Source organism: Procambarus clarkii, chromosome 40 (assembly GCF_040958095.1).
Source record: "Procambarus clarkii isolate CNS0578487 chromosome 40, FALCON_Pclarkii_2.0, whole genome shotgun sequence".
NCBI classification, from domain to species: Eukaryota; Metazoa; Arthropoda; class Malacostraca; order Decapoda; family Cambaridae; genus Procambarus; species Procambarus clarkii.
In genome coordinates this window covers 2875277-2897282 of record NC_091189.1, presented here as the reverse complement: position 1 = coordinate 2897282, position 22006 = coordinate 2875277, and the positions used below count along the sequence as shown (strand labels likewise).

The 22006-nt window shown below is 48.8% G+C and overlaps 1 protein-coding gene across 12 annotated transcripts in view; it reads left to right on the top strand.

Annotated features, from left to right (window-relative positions):
* The window catches only part of Pgant5 (polypeptide N-acetylgalactosaminyltransferase 5), a 648526-nt gene that overhangs the window by 591374 nt on the left and 35146 nt on the right, over positions 1–22006 (top strand). For all 12 annotated transcript variants that reach the window (XM_069338615.1, XM_069338608.1, XM_069338612.1 and 9 more), the window contains 2 exons: positions 10479–10645; positions 12269–12476. In XM_069338615.1, coding sequence (XP_069194716.1) covers positions 10479–10645; positions 12269–12476 — 375 coding nt within the window. The remainder of the gene's footprint in view (positions 1–10478; positions 10646–12268; positions 12477–22006) is intronic.

Below are 22006 nucleotides of genomic sequence, written 5' to 3'. Positions count from 1 at the left end.
CCTCGATGAAGGTACAGGGGCCTGGATGAAGGTACAGGGGCCTGGATGAAGGTACAGGGGCCTGGATGAAGGTACAGGGGCCTCGATGAAGGTACAGGGGCCTGGATGAAGGTACAGGGGGCCTGGATGAAGGTACAGGGGCCTGGATGAAGGTACAGGGGCCTGGATGAAGGTACAGGGGCCTGGATGAAGGTACAGGGGCCTGGATGAAGGTACAGGGGCCTGGATGAAGGTACAGGGGCCTGGATGAAGGTACAGGGGCCTGGATGAAGGTACAGGGGCCTCGATGAAGGTACAGGGGCCTGGATGAAGGTACAGGGGCCTGGATGAAGGTACAGGAGCCTGGATGAAGGTACAGGGGCCTGGATGAAGGTACAGGGGCCTGGATGAAGGTACAGGGGGCCTGGATGAAGGTACAGGGGCCTGGATGAAGGTACAGGGGCCTCGATGAAGGTACAGGGGGCCTGGATGAAGGTACAGGGGGCCTGGATGAAGGTACAGGGGGCCTGGATGAAGGTACAGGGGGCCTCGATGAAGGTACAGGGGCCTGGATGAAGGTACAGGGGGCCTGGATGAAGGTACAGGGGCCTGGATGAAGGTACAGGGGCCTGGATGAAGGTACAGGGGCCTGGATGAAGGTACAGGGGCCTGGATGAAGGTACAGGGGCCTGGATGAAGGTACAGGGGCCTGGATGAAGGTACAGGGGCCTCGATGAAGGTACAGGGGCCTGGATGAAGGTACAGGAGCCTGGATGAAGGTACAGGGGCCTGGATGAAGGTACAGGGGCCTGGATGAAGGTACAGGGGGCCTGGATGAAGGTACAGGGGCCTGGATGAAGGTACAGGGGGCCTCGATGAAGGTACAGGGGGCCTGGATGAAGGTACAGGGGGCCTGGATGAAGGTACAGGGGCCTGGATGAAGGTACAGGGGGCCTGGATGAAGGTACAGGGGGCCTCGATGAAGGTACAGGGGCCTCGATGATTGTACGGGGCCTCGACTAGCCAGACTCTTCAGTGTGTTATTGCTCGTAAAAGCTGTTGGCCATTTAATGTTCATTATCACTTATAAAAAAAAAACTCGTAGTCATTTTATTATAGATCAGAGGTACATTATTGCCCATACAGAAATGTTACTTGTACATTTTGACTATCAGTTCTATAGAAATATGTTCGATTTAGCGATGCTGAATTCCGATTCGTGCAAGGTATTTGATATTTCGACTGATAAGCGCCAAACATATTCTCGGTTTCATTTCGTATTTCTGCAAGTTTCAAGTATCCTATTCGTATTTAGTGCTGAGGGATCCGTGATAACATTGTCTTTTCAATGAAAGTAAGTGTTGTTAAAAAATAATTTCTTGATAATTTTACATAAGACATTTCAGAATTGGTCTTGTCTGGCCATGTTTATTTTTATCGGTCAGATGAATTAGTAACTAGTAGTGAAGAGGAGGAAGATGTGGCAATATTTACTGAACTGTAGCCTACTGCAGCGCCAGGCTACTGGGCTTAATGTAAGCTTAATGTATATTTTCTAATATGCGATAATATGACCTTTTCGAACTTATGGTGACCATTTACTTTAAAATACACAGTATCCTGGTTGTTCTACCCCAGTTGCTAAGCCAGCTCAATCAAAAAATAAAAGTTGCTGAGACCTATATTGTAAAAAAAACTACAATCACAACATTCTAAATTTTGCTACTCTGTAAATAAGTGCCATTTCGTGTTTTATATATTTTTTCTCGGAAATGGAAACTAATTTAGCGAAAGGATGTTTTAGCCCACGACGAGCAATTTGTCGACGGTGAAAGAAGAGTGGTACTGCAAAGTGGCGCAGGACTTGTGCGGCCACGAGCCAAGACGGGGTGGTGGACCCCGCCACGGCACGCGTACCTACCACAGTCGCTTGCATTTGCAATTGACACTGTTAGATGTCAGTTGCAAATGTTCCCTTGTGTGTGTGTGTGTGTGTGTGTGTGTGTGTGTGTGTGTGTGTGTGTGTGTGTGTGTGTGTGTGTGTGTGTGTGTGTACTCGCCTAGTTGTGCTTGCGGGGGTTGAGCTCTGGCTCTTTGGTCCCGCCTCTCAACCGTCAATCAACAGGTGTACAGGTTCCTGAGCCTATTGGGCTCTATCATATCTACACTTGAAACTGAACTGTGTGTGGAGTCAGCCTCCACCACATCACTTCCTAATGCATTCCATTTGTCAACCGTAGTGTGTGTGTGTGTGTGTGTGTGTGTGTGTGTGTGTGTGTGTGTGTGTGTGTGTGTGTGTGTGTGTGTGTGTGTATTTACTATTTTGTGTCTGCAGAATCGAGCTAATAGCTCCTGGACCCGCTCTAACCAATCTATTTTCCTTTTATTTATACACTACATATATTTCTCTAACACGCGCGCGCACATACATCCCCAGGAAGCAGCCCGTAGCAGCTGTCTAACTCTTGGGTAGCTATTTACTGCTAGGTGAACAGGTGCATTATGGTGAAAGAAACTGACTATTTGTTTCCGCCTCGGTCGGGAATCGAACCCGGGCCCTTAGGACTACGACACCCGAGAGCTCTCACTCATCCGCGAGGCCCCGTAGAGAGAGTGAGAGAATATAGTTTCTAATATATGTCACCAACTTGACAGAGGAAATTGGCTCCTTCATATCAAAGTTTGCAGACGATGCAAAACTGATGAGAAGTTAGGACAGAGATAGATTGTGAGGCTTTGGAAACACTCTAGAAGTGGTCTGAAAAATGGCTGCTAGAGTTTAACCCAGCCAAATGCAAACTTATGAGGGTTGAGCAGGAGTGCGAATGGTGTTGTAGACAAGAACGTATCTTTATCAGCATCCTATACTGCTGCATTGGCGAAGGCCAATGCAGCAGTATAGGATGAAGGGAAGACATATTCCAGTCAGAAAAGGAGAAAGGCCTGGGAGTGGACATAACTCCAAAATTGATGCCAGAAGCCCACATTAGCAGAATAACAGTTGCATACTGACCAACATCCAGGTACATCCAGGATGTCCTTCAGGAATTTGGATAAAGGGGTTTTCCAGGCACTATATACAGCGAAGGTGAGACCCACACTTGAATATGCATCCCTAGCATGGAACTCTTACCTTAAAAATGGACAGACACTAGGAAAGGTCCAAAGAGATGCAACAAGATTCGTTCCTGAGCTGAAGGGCTTAAGCTATGAGAAAAGACTGAGAGAACTGGACTATACCACACTGAATAAAAGGAGAGATAAGGGGAATATGATAAATAAGATTCTAAGGGAAATTGATAAGGCAGCAGTGTTCAAAACTAGGAGCAGCAGAACGAAGGATCATGGCTGGAAACTAGAGAGAAATGTCAAACGGAGGCTCGCCCCCGAAATGCGGGGTTCTCCGCCCCCCTTCCTCCTCCAACCCCCCCCCCTCCTCTCTTGAAATGCGAGGCTCTGGGGCTCCTGCTGGAGATGCGAGGCTCTACATCCTTGCACGACTCCTTGCATTCCATTACAAGTTTCACCTGCTCCCTTGGTCTGTCAATATGTGCTCGAGCGCCAGACACATTTCGTACGGGGCTGGAGTAGAGATGACGATGAGCACCATTGATCCTAAGACTTATCACTAGCTAGGGACAGACACGACTGACTTTCCACAATAGCATACATCCTCATTCTGATAATGAAATAGTATTTTCTTTATTTAATTGGTAAAAAATTATGATTTTATTTTTTTCTCGTGCCTCGTTCATTTTTTTGTATGAAATTGTTGTGCATTTTCATCGCGCGTGTGTGTGCTCGCCTAGTTGTATTTTGCAGGGGGTTGAACTTCGGCTCTTTGGTCCCGTCTGTCAACCGTCAGTAAACTGGTGTTACAGGTTCCTGAGCCTACTGTGTATGGAGTCTGCCTCCATCACATCACTTTTTAAGTACATTCCATTTGTTAACTACTGGCAGGATGCCGCCTTTGGGCATAGTTGTGCGTGCTGTCATGCGCCACGTGTGTGTGAGCGTGTACTCTCCTGGGGCAGACTTGACCAACTTGGGCGTAATCTTGTGCAGGCAGATAGACTAGTGAAGAAAAAATTACCCTTGATTAGAAAGTCAAGTTGGGGGTGGAGGAGGCATTGGAGGGAACCAGGCAGGCGGCAGACAGATGGTCCCGCCGGTCCTCTTCAAGCTCGGCTCTGGAGTTTTTTGGTGTTTGACTGTTTTTGAGTTTTATTGTGGTTTGGCTGTTTTTTAACTGGTTTATGTTTGGCTGTGTTTTTGGGGGGTTTGGTTGTGGTTTTTAGTTTTTTGGGGTATTTTAGTGTTTGGTTGTGGTTTTTGGCATTTCTCAATGCTTCGCTGACGACTTCTGTTCGAATTGCCACTAGCAAATGCTTCACCTACGTACTTCAAATATAAATAATCATATACGTCTACGTATGAACATTTGCCTTTGTTGACTCTCACTCTCCCATTCTCTAGCTGGCTCACCTTCTCGTATAGTATATTTTCGTAACACCCGAGCATTGATAAAGTGTTTCGATATTCATGTGGCTCGTTTGTATGTAGTTCTCGATAAATGGTCCCAAAGTCCCGGTCATTAAGATTTCAAATGGCGTGTCCTTGTCCGCCGTGTTCACGCCGGTATATTGCCCAGGTGAACAAGCCCTCCTCTTGTCTCACCTTTTTGTATGAATGCGTCCATCAGGCTGTTGGACAGTCTGATGAGCGGGTGGATGAGCGGCCCGCATACCCACCACACTTCCGGCACTTCTTGAAGAAAACCATTTAGTTTTCTCTTGAAGGTTACAGTTACTTACCTTGTATAGCTTCCGGGGAACAACGGCCCCGTGGCTCGGTTTCCGACGAGGCCTCCTGGTTGGTTGGTCGTCTGGTCAATCAAGCTGTTGGACGCTATAGTTAGGTTAGGCTTCATCAGGTTTTGTTGTTTGGTTAGGTTGCATTACATTTGGATACGTTAATATGGTGTGATCCCAGAAATGTGAAATATGGATTTAGAGAAATATTTGAGTATCCCTTGAATTTCATTTACAGAAAACCAAATTCTTCAGACCATTTCCAAGAGTTCAGCATATACTTTTTATATTTTAAAACAACGATTTATAATACAAAAAAGTTACAACTTGATAATATTTTGTATAGGACAAAGGTTCACTTGCTAGTTTACAAGTAGACTAATATTGGAACGGTAATATGTTATCGGACCATCACAGATATCTAGATAACTATCCAGATAGTTTGAGGGGGGGGGGGGGGAGGAGTTTGGTGTTTCATTCTAGTGGATTTACTCGGGCTGTACACACGACTCAAGGTTCATGACGATCGACCGTATCTTAGCGGACGACCTGTTAGTCGCAGCTCTGAAAATGTTTCACCAACGTATTTTAATACAAATAATCACCAACAGAATCTAAACACCTAACCTACGCCTAACTATACATAGAACTTCAAAATATAATATTTATATACGAGAATAAACTCATTTTTAATAATACACTGCGTTAAAATGTGTGAATGCGTCTTTTGGGCACGGGCGCTGCTTTGAGACCGGCCTGAGGATAGGTTGATGAAATCAGTCGACTGTTGGTGGAAAGGCGGGTCCCCAGAGCTGAAGTCCGCCAGCAGAGCTAGGTGAGCAAGGCGCTGCTCCAGGCGCCCCTCGCACCCGCCAGCGTGTATCTGGTAATGGCAATGGCAGTAATAAAGTCCACTCTAGCTTGTGGGAGCGACATCACCTAACTCCTACCGGATTTATCACCAACTAATTCTCTCACTTCTCTCCTCCCGGCGTCTCTCTCCCTTTCTCCTTCTGCTTCCCGCCTTTCTTCCTTTCCTCTCCTCTTCCTTCCTGTCCCAGGCACACCCCCCCCCCCCAAGCCTCCGGTATATTCTCTTTCTTAAAAGTTTTTTTTTTATCATTAGCGCTTTTCTCTCCCATGTTGTTGGGTGTTTTTTCTGCACCGAACTGCTGAGATGTCGTCGCCCTGCTGGTGGTGAAGGAAGGTGCATTACCAGGGCACGCTGGCCCCCCACGCCGGGCTGTGGTCCACGCCGGGCTGTGGTCCACGCCGGGCTGTGGTCCACGCCGGGCTGTGGTCCACGCCGGGCTGTGGTCCACGCCGGGCTGTGGTCCACGCTGGGCTGCGGTCCACGCCGGGCTGCGGTCCACGCCGGGCTGCGGTCCACGCCGGGCTGCGGTCCACGCCGGGCTGTGGTCCACGCCGGGCTGTGGTCCACGCCGGGCTGTGGTCCACGCCGGGCTGTGGTCCACGCCGGGCTGTGGTCCACGCCGGGCTGTGGTCCACGCCGGGCTGTGGTCCACGCCGGGCTGTGGTCCACGCCGGGCTGTGGTCCACGCCGGGCTGCGGTCCACGCCGGGCTGTGGTCCACGCCGGGCTGTGGTCCACGCCGGGCTGCGGTCCACGCCGGGCTGCGGTCCACGCCGGGCTGCGGTCCACGCCGGGCTGTGGTCCACGCCGGGCTGTGGTCCACGCCGGGCTGTGGTCCACGCCGGGCTGTGGTCCACGCCGGGCTGCGGTCCACGCCGGGCTGTGGTCCACGCCGGGCTGTGGTCCACGCCGGGCTGTGGTCCACGCCGGGCTGTGGTCCACGCCGGGCTGTGGTCCACGCCGGGCTGTGGTCCACGCCGGGCTGTGGTCCACGCCGGGCTGTGGTCCACGCTGGGCTGTGGTCCACGCTGGGCATGGAGGCCAAGACCAGCTACTGAGCGGGACCAGCTACCAGCAGGACCAGCGGGACCAGCTACCAGCTACACACCGTCGGTGTACTCATGTCGGAAGACCTTACCTTTAAAGAACACAATAAAGTAGCCGTCACAACTGCAAGAAAAATGACAGGTTGGATAACAAGAACTTTTCACACTAGAGATGCTATACCGATGATGATACTTTTCAAAACGCTTATGCTCTCTAGAGTGGAGTACTGCTGCACAATGACAGCCCCTTTCAAAGCTGGAGAAATTGCTGACCTAGAGAGCGTGCAGAGATCCTTTACTGCTAGAATCCACTCAGTAAAACATCTAAATTACTGGGACCGACTAAAGAGCCTAAATCTGTACTCCCTTGAGCGCAGGCGGGAGAGATACATAATAATTTACACGTGGAAAATAATTGAGGGGCTGGTCCCAAACCTGCACACAGAAATAACACCACATGAGACCAGAAGACATGGCAGGATGTGCAGAATACCCCCGTTGAAAAGCAGAGGTGCAACAGGTACTCTGAGAGAGAACTCTATCAACATCAGAGGCCCGAGACTGTTCAACACGCTTCCACTACACATAAGGGGCATAACTGGCAAACCCCTCACAGTGTTCAAGAGAGAACTGGATAAGCACCTCCAAAGAATACCTGATCAACCAGGCTGTGACTCATACGTCAGGCTGCGAGCAGCCGCGTCTAACAGCCTGGTTGATCAGTCCAGCAACCAGGAGGCCTGGTCGACGACCGGGCCGCGGGGACACTAAGCCCCGGAAGCACCTCAAGGTAGCCTCAAGGTAAGGTAGGTAGGGAACTGTCCGTCCATGTTGCCCCAGCAGTAATTGGTGACTATAATTGCGACTATAAGAAACATTATAATAAGAAATTGTATAATTGCGACTAAGAAATATTGCCGGAACAACCGTGGACATCTGGCTTCGAGCCGGGCTTGGGGGAGTAGAAGAACTCTCAGAAGCAGGTATCAACCAGGTGACCTGGTTGTAGACAGATTGGCGTGTTCCAGGGGGGAACTAATAGGGTAAGGCTGACGAGCTGTGGGAAGGTAAAGTTGTAAACCTGACACCGTGTTAGTAGTCTTCTGTATACTTACCTATAGGAAGGGACGGGTAAGCCTGAGTTTGTACACAACCTTTGGGTATATTTTTACCTTATTGAGGCATCACAACCTCCCGCTTGGAGGTTGTGATGCAATATTATACATATTAGGTAAAACTAGAATGTATAAATGTGTTTTGCATATTAGTTTTTAATAGTTTTGTAAATGAATGAATGGAAGTTAGAAATATATAGTTCGGCAGGACGTTAACTAGTCAGGGAGTTATGAAAACGACAGCTACGACGGCCTTCCTAACCAATGAATTCCCGGTATTTCTGGCCACGTTGCATTCCCAGATTAAGATTGGCTGGAGGTTCTGGCCAACCTCAAGTTGCTGGATAACTTAGTTACTTCTATAATTTCACGGCCGTGATTCCAGGCGTCCGCGAGATACACAAGGTACTTGTTACTATATACAAGTTAACATTTTAGCTTGGTGAGATGAGGACTTATCTATTTGGCCTAACAGACAAGAACTGACCCAACTGCCTTGTGCAGCGCTCGGTAACAGGATCTCGATCATGCTTGTAGCTGCAACCCAAGACATGATTGCTTTGTCTCACAATAGACCAATATGAGGAAGGCATTATTACCGACTTCCAGGCTTATGACTGATGATGCCCTCATCCTGGTGACGTCACACCGTCACCGATCCTCGTCGACCGTAAATGGGTGACCTGACCTGTTGACCTCCTCCTGGTTGAAGCAAAAACACAGTCTATAGCTACCACGGTGGCTGCCTCTCCAGACGCTACTCGAAGTGTTTTCTTGTGTGCTTGGCTAATCTCCTGATGGGTGCCTGAAGACCCTTGTGTAATAATTACTCTTGTAGCGGCTTAGCTTGAGACGCTAAGCACGCTTCATCTTTTCTAATTAATGTAGACTCCAGATTGACGAAGCAGTTACGCAAGCACTTACGAACCTGTACATCTTCTCTCAGTCTTTGACGGATTTGTTTACCATTATTAAACAGTTAATGAACTCCTAAGACAAAGGATGTTCTTTATAACAATAACAACAGTTGATTGGGAAGTTTTCATGCTTGTAAATTGTTAAAAAAATGTAACCAATGCCGTCCAAGACTGAGGAAAGATGTACACGTTCGTAAGAACTTGGGTAACTGCTTCGTGAACCTGGCCCCAGGACGTCGTGTTGTCTTAACTGTGTAAACTATACATGGCACATTATAAACAGCTGTGGATATAAACTCCTCACAACCTTGAGTCTGTATACCAGCCCTTGTATGTATAGTTTGTTTTCTCTCGTGTAGAGATTGGCAGTGAACAAGCTGAGATAACATTCCTTGTGACCCGATTGAACTAAAGACGAACTTGAACTAAAGACGATGAACTAAAGAGGTTTAATTTTCATTCGGCGGATGGATGATCCACTTCCCGAAGTTCGTTAAACCTCAAGTTTTAACCATACGTCATTCTTGAAGGTGTGCGGGAGACAGGCTTTATTTCTCGCGTGGTAGACCTGCCCACCGCGGGGTAATGTGCGGGCGATGGTAGCGCTGCACAACACTCCTATACAGTGTAACCACTAATTTAAGTAATCACTTTGTCACAATACGCTGGCGGGCTGGCGGGGACACACGGGGGAGGGGGGGGGGGACGACGTCTACATTGATTAAACATTTAAGAGGTTGGAAATATTCCCGTCCAAGGTTATCTTGAGGTTATCTTGAGATGATTTCGGGGCTTTAGTGTCCCCGCGGCCCGGTCCTCGACCAGGCCTCCACCCCCAGAAAGCAGCCCGTGACAGCTGACTAACACCCAGGTACCTATTTTACTGCTAGGTAACAGGGGCATAGGGTGAAAGAAACTCTGCCCATTGTTTCTCGCCGGCGCCTGGGATCGAACCCAGGACCACAGGATCACAAGTCCAGCGTGCTGTCCGCTCGGCCGACCGGCTCCCCTAGGTGATCACAGTTATAAGCAACCATGCGCTCATAAACTTAAATATATATATATAAACAAAACCCTCAGTTAGTAAGGAAAAATGTTCAGATTGTGTAAGTGTTTGCGTTACTACTTAAAGAATCCTGATCCAGTTATATGTGTGTGTATTGTGTGAGTATATATGTATAGTTATTGTGTTCGTATATATATATTTATAGTTATAATTATACACACATTTATATAATTTTTTGTGGAGTTTTCATTCGCACATGTGTATAATGTATATGTGTGAGTATTCATATATATGTATTTAGATTTCTTACTTATTTTGACAGGGTATGATAGCTGCTATAGAAACTAGTGTGTTACTAAGCAATTTAACCACAGAAGGTGATTGTGATGCGTTTGCAGGCTCAAGTTATAGTTACATATATATTACATAACTGATGCCTTACATATAGTCAAACCTCTTTCTTTTCCCTCTCTACCCCTTGATCTGAGACACTTTTGTGCGTCTCAATTCCTATCGTAACTATTGTTGAGATGTTTATTACATGAACATTTGTGTTAACCAGACCACACACTACAAGGTGAACGGACGACAATCGACTTGAGAATGGTCCAGGACGGACCGAAACGTCGTCGTCCTTTCACCTTCTAGCGTGTGGTCTGGTCAACGTACTTCAGCCACGTTATTGTGACTCCTCGCCTGCATATGAATATCTGTGTGTGTGTGTGTCGCAGGTGCAAGACCAAGATGTACCCGCCCCTCATGCCCACCACCTCCATCGTGATCGTCTTCCACAACGAGGCGTGGTCGACGCTCCTCCGTACCGTGTGGTCCATCATCCAGCGCTCCCCGCGAGCCCTCCTGCAGGAGATACTCCTCGTCGATGACGCCTCAGAGAGAGGTACTGTTTGGAACATTTGAATTTTATCATTTGTATTGGAATTTTTTCAGGTTTTAATGGTTAAAATAACTTTTTTATTGGTAATTTAGCTAAAAATCATAAATTTTGACTATATTGACGATTTTTTAAAATTTTTAAGAATTTTCAGTGTATTGTTAATAATTCCTAATATAATTTAGTTTTAAGGTCCTGTCTCTCCTTCAGACTGATGTTTCTTGTCTTTTAATGTCCCCCCCCCCTCCCCCACATCACCCCTACATCCATCACCCGTTTCCTATGGTCTTGGTGAGTCCATCTCCATGTTTAAGGTCTGATGTTTGTGTCAGTCCTCTACTCATCAAGTGGTTGGGTCTTGGGGCAATGCTCAGCGTTGTTTTCCCAAGTGGTGCTTCATTTTGTTTGAAGCCTCCAACGAAGCCGTTTTTGTTTTACACTAAACCAATTGAAGGTCTGCAAGATTACTCCTCCAAAGGAGACCTGACCAACTGGGCCACCGTCTGCAAACGTCATGACGCATGGATGCATACGTCAGATTGCGAGCAGTGGTGTCCAACAGCCTGCTGTGACACACCACCAACCAGGAGACTGAGACTGAGAGCACCGGGGACACTGGTCCCCTGAACACAATCCCCGGGGCGACTCCAAGCTGGCTCTGATGATTCCCCCCCCCCCCTCCCCTCCCCTCTAATCTGGGGCTGAAGCCGCTACAACGTTGAGGACGTTGAAGGCAGTAAGGTTCCTGCTTTGCTCAGACGGGAAGAAGGGAGCAGTTTCTTCAAGAACTGGCAACATATTTATATTGCGACCATTAAACACCCAAAATCCAAACCAGCAGATATAATTGACACTTTCATTTTGGGCCTAGCCAACAATCAGATATTTTGAATAATGCAAAACTCTTTGAGTATGTGTTTATTCATCGATTGTGTTATACAATGACTAAGAATTCTTTTTTAAAGGTGATGTTGAAAAGTTAATATGGCCAGATGCAGCAGCTGCTCGCTTCACGCACTCACTCAGTGTAGTGCTGCTGGTGAAAACATATGGTGAAGTTTGGAGAGGACGGGCGCGCGCGCGCACAAACTTGCTCGCTTATCTCCAGCTTTATTCATCAAGTTTCTTTAGATAAAATGCAGGCGACAACTCTGACTTGATATTAATTCATTCCCAATGCCTTCCCAGACAGGTACAGAGCATGACAAGTGTCGTGTCGAACACCTGTGGTGACAATACATTAATTCCGAAGCTTTGGATATACACAAGTTCACTATAACATTGCGTCTTCCCTCGGACCGGTCGACGGTGTTCTTCCATTGTGAATGTTGATGGGGAAAATTTCAGTGACAAATTACTGCGTTTAATGTTGCATAGTTCCCCTTCTCCCGGACACGTGACTGTTTCCCTTATTGAACTTGTATTCCTCTCGTCCCAAGTTTCGAGCGCGCGTCAAGTCAAGCATGTGCATGACTTGAAGTCTGTCATCATTTGTCGAAGCTCCTGCTTACCCCTTATCCACCCCTCCCCCGCCCTCACCCCCTTCTCACTCCAGTATATTTTCCAGTCAATAGTTTTAACCTGCCTCGTTATTTCCCTGAGTCATATTCTGCCTTGTTACGGCGGCAGATTACCTGGGGAAGGAGCTGGAGGAGCACGTGAAGACTCTGCCGGTGCCCGTGAGGGTGCTGCGGACGGTCGAGCGCTCGGGCCTGATCCGCGCGCGCCTGCTGGGAGCCAAGGAGGTCACGGGTCAGGTCATCACCTTCCTGGACGCCCACGTGGAGTGCACCGAGGGCTGGCTCGAGCCTCTTCTGGCTCGCATCGCCGAGGACAGGTGAGTTCACGATGGTTGGTTGTCGATGTTTGTCGCTGCGAAGTCCGCTGTCCTCTTCGTGCAGCCCGACTTCCTAAGGTTTCCCAACGTCAAGAACCTGTCGTAAAAAAGTGCCCTCTCCTAACCTACCAGAGGACCCAAAACGGAAAACGGAACAGTATGTCAATTTCGAGAGCCGCTATCATTTTCTAGTACGACGTTTTTTGGCCTTAGGTAAAATGTGCTTCAAAATGGGACGTTCTGTTAGGAGGACGGGTTGCTTCATGTGGAGACTACGAGAGAAACAGCGTTTTGTACCAGCATTCAGCCAGGTGGAAGTAGTTTGGCTCAAATATAGAGGACACTGCAAACCTTCAATCGGATGTAAATAAGGTCTTTCAATGGGCTACACATAATATGATGATTACTCCTAGATCATTTGCATTGCTTTTTCGTTCTATAGTGGGATTTGATTCCGTTTTTAAATTTTAATTTTTTTCCCATAGTGCAGGAGCTGGAATTTATTTTTATGTTTAATGAAAATAAGTTCCAGCTCCGACTGCAAGAAAAATGACAGGTTGGATAGCAAGGACATTCCAAACAAGGGATGCCATACCAATGATAGTTTTCAAGACACTTGTGCTCTCTAGGGTGGAATATTGTTGCACTCTAACAGCCCCATTCAGAGCCAGAGAAATTGCTGACCTAGAAAGCGTGCAAAGTTCCTTTACCGCTAAAATCCACTGTATAAGTCATCTTAATTATTGGGACCGATTAAAAGTTCTAACTCTGTATTCTCTAGGACGCAGGCGAGAGATAGATAATAATCTACTCGTGGAAGATATTAGAGGGACTAGTTCGAAATCTGAACACAGTAATAACATCACACGAGAGTGGTGGGCATGACAGGATGTGCAAAATACCCCCCGTTGAAAAGCAGAGGTGCAATAGGTACAGTACTGAGGGAGAACTCTTATCAACATCAAGGGCCCAAGATTTTTCAACGCTCCCGCTACACATAAGGATCATAACTGGTCGGCCTCTCACTGTGTTCAAGAGAGAACTCGACATATCCTCCAAAGGATACCTGACCAACCAGGCTGTGATTCATACATCAGGCTGCGACAGCAGCGTCCAACAGCCTAGTTGACCAGATGACCAACTGGTAGGCCTGGTCGGAGACCGGACCGTGGGGCCGTTGATACCCGGAAGCTATAAAAGTTAGCCACAAGGTAGCATCCTGGGGGACACTCTTGACCAGCCCAGCAAGCTTCGTGGCCCCACCAGTGGAAGAGCAAGTCAATCTGGAGGGCTGGCGAGTGTTTAATCTTCTTCCATCATCCGGGATTGTTGAGTTAATATCCTTCTGTATCCAGGCATGTATCCAGGTGATGACCTCGGGCTCTTTATGGCCTGTGGAGTCGGTGCTCCGCCTCGCCCTCCCCACAGTAGCAACAGTAGCAAGGAGGCCTCACACCAACCATCCCTCACCATACACTCACGTCTCTCACAGTAGCAAGGAGGCCTCACACCGACCATCCCTCACCATACAGGCCCCAGGAGGCCTCACACCGACCATCCCTCACCATACAGTCACGTCTCTCACTCACAATACCAGTTTTTTAATGCTGTGAACAAGTCTAAATTGAGGTGGATTTAATAGATTTAAGACACCTGAATTTTACACCTGGGTTAATGATAAACGACTTCGATGGAGGGTTAGCTAGATTGGTCTGTTACGAGGCAAAACTGCTTCAAAGTTGTGAAGTAGCAATTAATATTAAGTTACACTGTGAATTTAGGAACATGATTATTGCTATATCTGAATATTCGTATTTTAGGAGAGTTTTAAGGAAGGAGAGTAAGGAGGATTTGCATAGTGTGTGTACAGTCCCAAGGCAGCGAGACTCTGCGGGCTCCGTTCTCTCGTCTTCATAACACGGCTCTGTTATTTCTGGTAACATTCTAGCGAGATATTTCTGGGTATTCTCAAGTTTATGCTTCGAGAGGTGTAGGTCTCACGCTGGCGCGCACGCTCTCTCGCGCCCTCACGCACCCCCTCCCCTCCCCTCCCTTTCCCCCCCCCCCTCCTATCTCTCATTCCCCCCTCCTATCTCTCATTCCCCCTCCTATCTCTCATTCCCCCCCCTCCTATCTCTCATTCCCCCCCCTCCTATCTCTCATTCCCCCCCTCCTATCTCTCATTCCCCCCCCCTCCTATCTCTCATTCCCCCCCTTCCTATCTCTCATTCCCCCCCTCCTATCTCTCATTCCCCCCCTCCTATCTCTCATTTCCCCCCCCCCCCCTCTCTCATTCTCCCCCTCTCCTCCCCCTTCAACCTCCTATGGGCGATGAGTGGAGGAAGGGGGGGGGGGATATCGGTTTTGGGTTATGCCTTTTCTCGCCATTTGTGGCTGGTTTTTGTTTAGTGGGAGTCGCCCGGTTTTTATCTCCGCAAAATATAAACAAAAGCGTAACGAGCTAATTTGAAGAAAACTGTTGGATTCGTGTGGCAGAGAGTGGGCGAGTTGGTGGTGGAGGAACAACTCCCACTCTAATGTTGTTCCAGAAACTCGCCCTGTGTTCTCGTCTCGACCCGGAAATTCACCAGTTGTTTGTAGCCAGTGATCTGAAGACACGTGCCGAATGTACTCTGTGGCCTGGGGCACGAGCTGGGGGCACGGTCGTGCGCTGGGGCACGAGCTGGGGCACGGTCGTGGGCTGGGGCACGGTCGTGGGCACGGTCGTGGGCACGGTCGTGGGCACGGTCGTGGGCTGGGGTACGAGCTGGGGCACGGTCGTGGGCTGGGGTACGAGCTGGGGCACGGTCGTGGGCTGGGGCATCATTCCGTCTACCAAAACGTGTTAGTTTATAATTTAATTACTAGTAATTTGACGAAGCAAAATCGATGATATACAGAGGACGAGTAATGGAACAGTTTAATATCAGTGTGACTATCTCCACTTAGTTGTAATTGACACTCTGTTCCAAGAGATTATTATGCTAACCGGTTCCGGAGGTTGGCTCGCTCGCTTGGCTTTAGGCTAAGCTCCGGGGATTTATTTAATTCAGCAAGATTTATTGGAATCGTCTTCATAATTCCTGTTTATCCACCCGGCTGCATGATCGCTACTATCACTCCCTGTAAGGCCAGGGGCTGCCATTATAGGGAGTAAGTTGGCCCTTGTACGTTTCTCATTTTGGCCTACTTGGGCTAGACGGTAGAGTGACGGTTTCGCTTCATGCAGGTCGGCGTTCAATTCCCGACCGTCAATGTGGTTGGGCATCATTCCTTCCACTCCCCTCCCCCCATCCCAAATCCTCATCCCTTCCAAGTGCTATATAGTCGTAATGGCTTGACGCTTTTTTCCCTGATATTTCCCTTTCCCTTCGTTTTGGGATAGAAACATTTACTAAATTTTCTCGTCAGGAAACTGGGACTTGATCCTGTGTTGGTGTGGGAGAGGCTCGGTCAGCCGTTTAGTGTCGAGAATGTCGGCTAGCGACTCCGCGGCATCCATTTAGAGGGCATAAAGTCGTAATTTTTTTTCAGAACTTATTGTTTTAAAATCGAATTATATTCGATATTAAATTCGCTAATTAATATGTACACACACAATAATACAGTAAAAACTTTCCTTGTGCGTCTTTGGACCTTTTGTGACCTTGGTCGTCCTTGGGCCTCGAGTTCATGAGCCGCCCTGGGGGCTATACTGCCGTGACTGGGTCAGTCGAAGGGTCAGTCACAGTGCTGAAGCTCGATAGTGTGGAGCTGGACACCTAGACCAACTAGTGAACCCTTAACGTGTAATACAGAAGCCAAGCATCTTGGTAAACAACACTGAACTTTCTGTTTAAACAAATTGAAAGTACCAGGCGTTGCACTAGTTAACTCGCTTTTAGTTAACTGGCAGTTAACTAAACTGCCTTTTGCCTTTTAACTGGGCCGTTAGGGTCTTTTAACGCTTTCTGTTCTTCACTTCGGATCCCAGCTGTCAACCCACTGTTACTAAGTGCAATACGAATATTATAATAAATAATAATATATGGAACAGTGGAAGATACAGAACAAGGTGCCCAGCCAATCATCTTAAAAAAATGGTGGGGGGAGGGGAGGAGGCCGTTCTGTCCGTCTTAACACCAAGGCGACCTGATAGAACACCAATTTGTAATGTTTTCCCAATACCTTTGTCTTACACTTCGATGTGTTCAGATTTATTTTTTGTTGCAACATTGCAAAAATAAATCAAACTAATATCAGTCATGTGACGCTGGCTACAAAGACTGGCTTCTTTGTGTTAGAAGACAGTGGCAGGTAATGGGTTAGTTCGTCTCGAGAGAACCACCGGATTGGGTGATTATGCTCGTGCCTGAAACTACAGTAACGCCATTACCCTGAAAACCAGGTTAAATCGACGCAGCGAACCGCTGCAACAGCAACATAAATTATATGTATGTTGGTCTCTCTGTGTACGTTAGCGGCTTACAGTGGTTCACTGTTATGAATCACAGTTAACAAAACGTCACGATTAAAATTTAATAAAAATAAAGTTGAGTATATGATAAGTGTAGCTGGCTGTGTCCCCACGGCACGCTAACCCACCATTGTCACTTCTGCTTTCTTTCAGAAGCCATCTTTTGTCTGTTCCTCGACCCCCGTTCCGTTGATTTGTTTGTCTCGTGTCCTTTCTTCGCTCCCCCATCTTCTCCCTCCCTCCCTCCCCCCTAGGGCACCATTCCTTTCCCCCCGTCCCAAATCTTTATCCTGACCCCTTCCCAGTGCTATATAGTCGTAATGGCTTGGCGCTTTCCCCTGATAGTTCCGTTCCGTTTCCTCCCCCCTCCCCATCTTCTCTCCCCTCCCCCTAACGCCCCCATCCTTCTACCTCCCGCAAGACATTATTGACATGGTGAGAGTGGCAGGGCCAGATCTAAGGCACAAATTGGGCATTCCACAAAGTGATTGGTGTGTCAAGGATTGGGAAGAGGAGGGAAGGATGGAGTGGGATGGGAGATGGGGAAGGGGGGGGGGGGAGCAGAGACGTTATTGCATGTAAATTGGAACACTTGTTAACAAAAGAACAAGTACTCACCTAATTGTGCTTGCAGGGGTTGAGCTCTGGCTCTTTGGTCCCGCCTCTCGATCGTCAATCAACAGGTGTACAGGTTCCTGAGCCTACTGGGCTCTTTCATATCTACACTTGAAACTGTGTATGGAGTCAGCCTCCACCACATCACTGCCTAATGCATTCCATTTGTCAACCACTCTGACACTAAAAAAGTTCTTTCTAATATCTCTCTCGTATGTGGCAGAATACTACAATGCTGTAAGTGTTCTTGATAAACGAGATCAACATAAACAAACGGAAGTGGTTTGGTTTTGGCTTCCCACTCGTAGAAAACTACAAACTTGCTCTCTCGTATTGAGAAACATTTTATAAAATTAGGAAAGGGTGATGTTGACCAGACCATACACTAGAAATTGACTTGAGAATGGTCCAGGACGGACCGAAACGTCGTCGTCCCTTCAATTTCTAGTGTGTGGTCTGGTCAACATACTTCAGCCACGTTATTGTGACTCATCGCCTGCATAGGAAAGGATGATTATTGTATGTAACCATTACGACATGCTTAATACACATTAAGTATATGATAACTTGTATAAATATTCTTTAAAGTAAGACTACTGCTGGAGCACTGCCAAGATGCCCGCTACACCACCATGAAGGCCCTTGTACGGGGCTTGTCAAGCTCCACGTGTCTTACGCGCTGACGAAACGATTTTGTAATCCCTCATGTGACGTGCAGCCACTGGACGGTCCCTGTCCCCTCTCCCCCCCTCCGGTAGACTGGGGCCGTGTCCCCCCCCCCCCCTCCGGTAGACTGGGGCCGTGTCCCCCCCCCCCTTCCTCTGGTAGACTCTGCTAAACTGCCTTTTGGGAAGTGGAACAGAGATTTGTAAAATTATTATGAAGATGCAGGCGATGAGTCACAATAACGTGGCTAAAGTATGTTGACCAGACCACACACTGGAAGGTGAAGGGACGACGACGTTTCGGTCCGTCCTGGACCATTCTTAATATGAAGATTAAAGAAATATTGGAGTCCGGCGACAACCTGTCTGTCTTGTGTTGGTGACAATGGTTTACTTGGTCTTCCCGGTAGGTATACTGTAGGATTTTATCATAGTTGTATTTTTCTTTGATTGTTGTTTGACAGCTTTCCGTTCATGGATATTGAATTGAGAACTTTCCACTAATGGATATTAACGGAAAAGTCTAAAATTAATTTCCATTTAGGTCTAAATTAAATTAGACCAAATGGAAAATAAATAGAACTACTAAAGTATAGTCGTAATGGCTTTGCGCTTTCCCCCTGATAATTCCCTCCGATGGTTCGCAAGCCTCGACCCTGTCCAACTGTGCTCGGGTTACCGAGAAAGTGTTGGGAATCAACGTTACGAGGTAACACTAGACGCCAGTCACATTCGGGGTACTGATATAGTGTATATGCTGTATTCCGTGTTTAATATAATTTCAAAAGTAGCTTATCTTATTATACTTGTTTGTGCAAGAACAGATTGTGGCATCCCCCCCCCCCGGGATTACTGAATCGAAGCTGCCACATTTTCCCATCAGCTGTGTAGTGTTTACTGCACAGTGTTGACCAAAGTGTTGATCAGTCTCATACCAGTTCCCGCCCGACCCGCCATCCGCGCCGAGCACATACAATTGTGAAACAAATTCTCGGGCTTGCTCCCCACCTCCCAGTATCGTGTAGCTCGATATGGCCTTGAAATGTAAGACTGTGTGGCCTCTTTATGTCGTGATTTGGTGTCGCCTCCATGTTGCCACGCTGTGGCCTCTCAACGCGAGGGTTCTCTCTCAGAATGGCAAGGACATACTAAGTTGTCGGAGCTGTCGACTTAGCTGTGGAGGTGTTCCTGCAGTTCCACGGAACGTTAGATGGGGAAGAGCCGGAGGGAGGGGGGTCGGAGCTTGTGAAGGGTAAGGAGAGGATTTGGGGCGGGGGATAGTGGAGAGGATGGGGGGTATCCTTGCAGGAGGGGCGCTGTAGTTGGAGGGGGGGCTTGCTGAGGTTGACTGTTGGGGGTGACGGGGTCGTTTTGGGGGACATGGGGATGAGCTTTATAGAGAGAGAGGGGACAAGTTTGGGTTCTTCTGGAGGGTGAATGGTAGTTTGTATATTTTTTGTTTCTGCCAGAGACGTGGTCCTTCACTAACAACCAGTATATAACATGTTATTTCGTCTGTGCTAAAATATACAATGTTGTGGGTCTGTTCCACTACACGCGGCGGAGTGAGTTATTGACCACTCAACTGCAGAATGTGATTGAAGTGCTTTTGTAATGGCACAAATGCAATGGGGCCTGACGGCTGATTGGACAGTGCTCGGGACTCGTAATCCTAGGGTCTATCCCCGGTAATAGCGGAAACAAATGGGCAGAGTTTCCTTCATCCTGATGCATCTGTTCACCTAGCAGTAAATAGGTACCTGGCAGTTAGAGAGCTGCTATGAGCTGCTTCCTGGGGGGGGGGGGAAGTTAATCAGTTGATTGATTGACATTTGAGAGGCGGGCCGAAAGAGCCAGATCTCAACCCCACAAGCACAACTAGGTGAAAATACATACATACATACATACATACATACATACATACATACATACATACATACATACATACATACATACATACATGCATGCATACATTTGTATGTATGTATGATTTCGAGGCAATGCAGTGACTTGAACTCCCGTTCTGGTGCTTCCCCGACTCCTGCCTTAACCGACGCAGCCACGATGGTACACAAGTCAACCACCCCAGAACTCTCCTGAGTTCTCTGGAAGGTTCTGGAGGCCCCGAACCACCAGAACGCGAGGTCAAGTCACTCCATTGCTTCAAGTTGTTGTTGTTATAGATTCAGCTACTCGGAACAGGTTCCAAGTAGCACGGGCTATGGTGAGTCCGTAGTGGACTTACCTGGCATGGGAGTGGTGCCGTCTCTGTACATTGCCTCAAATTAATTAGCACTGATATATCAGTGCCAGTGTGTTGTATCACGATGAGTTGGGCATAAGAATATGAACCCTAGAGCATTATGTGGTCGGGTGGCTATTCATGCCCGTGCCACCTTTTGGTAGCTTAATCTTAATCAATCAATCGACTATACAACCCTGGTTGGGTTCCGGTTCAGGGGTCTCCAGACCTTACACATTCTCCATAGTGTCACGCTCTCCAGAGTGATCACAGGTGTGAAGTACTTTGTGATAAAATTTACCTCTGTCATTAAGTCCCCAGGGCTGCGGTAGGGTAAGTAAGCTGCTCTACACTAGTGTGTCGTTGTGGCAGCACCCGCCTCTCCTGCCGGCCTTGTCGCTCATAAAATGTTAGTGTTAAATGGGTTAAGTTTATCTTGTTTACTGTTCTTCCTCCTCGCATGCTCTAAGTTTGTATTTAAGGCCTAGTAAGGCTTAGAATTAAACCAGTGTTCTTTGGGGTAGACTTAACCCTCCCTTCGGCCTAGTCCTTCACTCAGCCTTGCGGGATATTTCTTGAGTGTCCCAGCTACCCTGGTGGTGGCTGAGGACGTTCAATTCTCCAGGACAGCCACTGGAGAATTGACGTGGCTGTCCTGTAGTGGGTCCTGGTTGTCTTCACCTGCGGTGTTGCTCCCCGTGGGCCTCCCCCGCCTCCCGTGGGCCACCCCCGCCTCCCGTGGGCCACCCCCGCCTCCCGTGGGCCACCCCTGCCTCCCGTGGGCCACCCCTGCCTCCCGTGGGCCACCCCTGCCTCCCGTGGGCCACCCCTGCCTCCCGTGGGCCACCCCTGCCTCCCGTGGGCCACCCCTGCCTCCCGTGGGCCACCCCTGCCTCCCGTGGGCCACCCCCGCCTCCCGTGGGCCACCCCCGCCTCCCGTGGGCCACCCCCGCCTCCCGTGGGCCACCCCCGCCTCCCGTGGGCCACCCCCGCCTCCCGTGGGCCACCCCCGCCTCCCGTGGGCCACCCCCGCCTCCCGTGGGCCACCCCCGCCTCCCGTGGGCCACCCCCGCCTCCCGTGGGCCACCCCCGCCTCCCGTGGGCCACCCCCGCCTCCCGTGGGCCACCCCCGCCTCCCGTGGGCCACCCCCGCCTCCCGTGGGCCACCCCTGCCTCCCGTGGGCCACCCCTGCCTCCCGTGGGCCACCCCTGCCTCCCGTGGGCCACCCCCGCCTCCCGTGGGCCACCCCCGCCTCCCGTGGGCCATCCCGCCTCCCGTGGGCCACCCCCGCCTCCCGTGGGAACAGAGATTGCGTGCTCTGACAACCAGGAGGCGGTTGAGTGAGGCTTGTGACGCCTCTCTTCCGGCTTAAGCTCGGGGGAGACTGTTGTATACAAGGAAGTCACACTAGCGTAATATGAGAAAATGTTTGGAGCAGTAACCCCAAGCGTGACTCTGGGGTTATCCAGGATGCTGGTTCGATCCCCGTCCTACTCTAAAGATTTTTTTAGAACTGTTGTAACCTTCAGGAACCTTTAGTCCTGTTGGTAT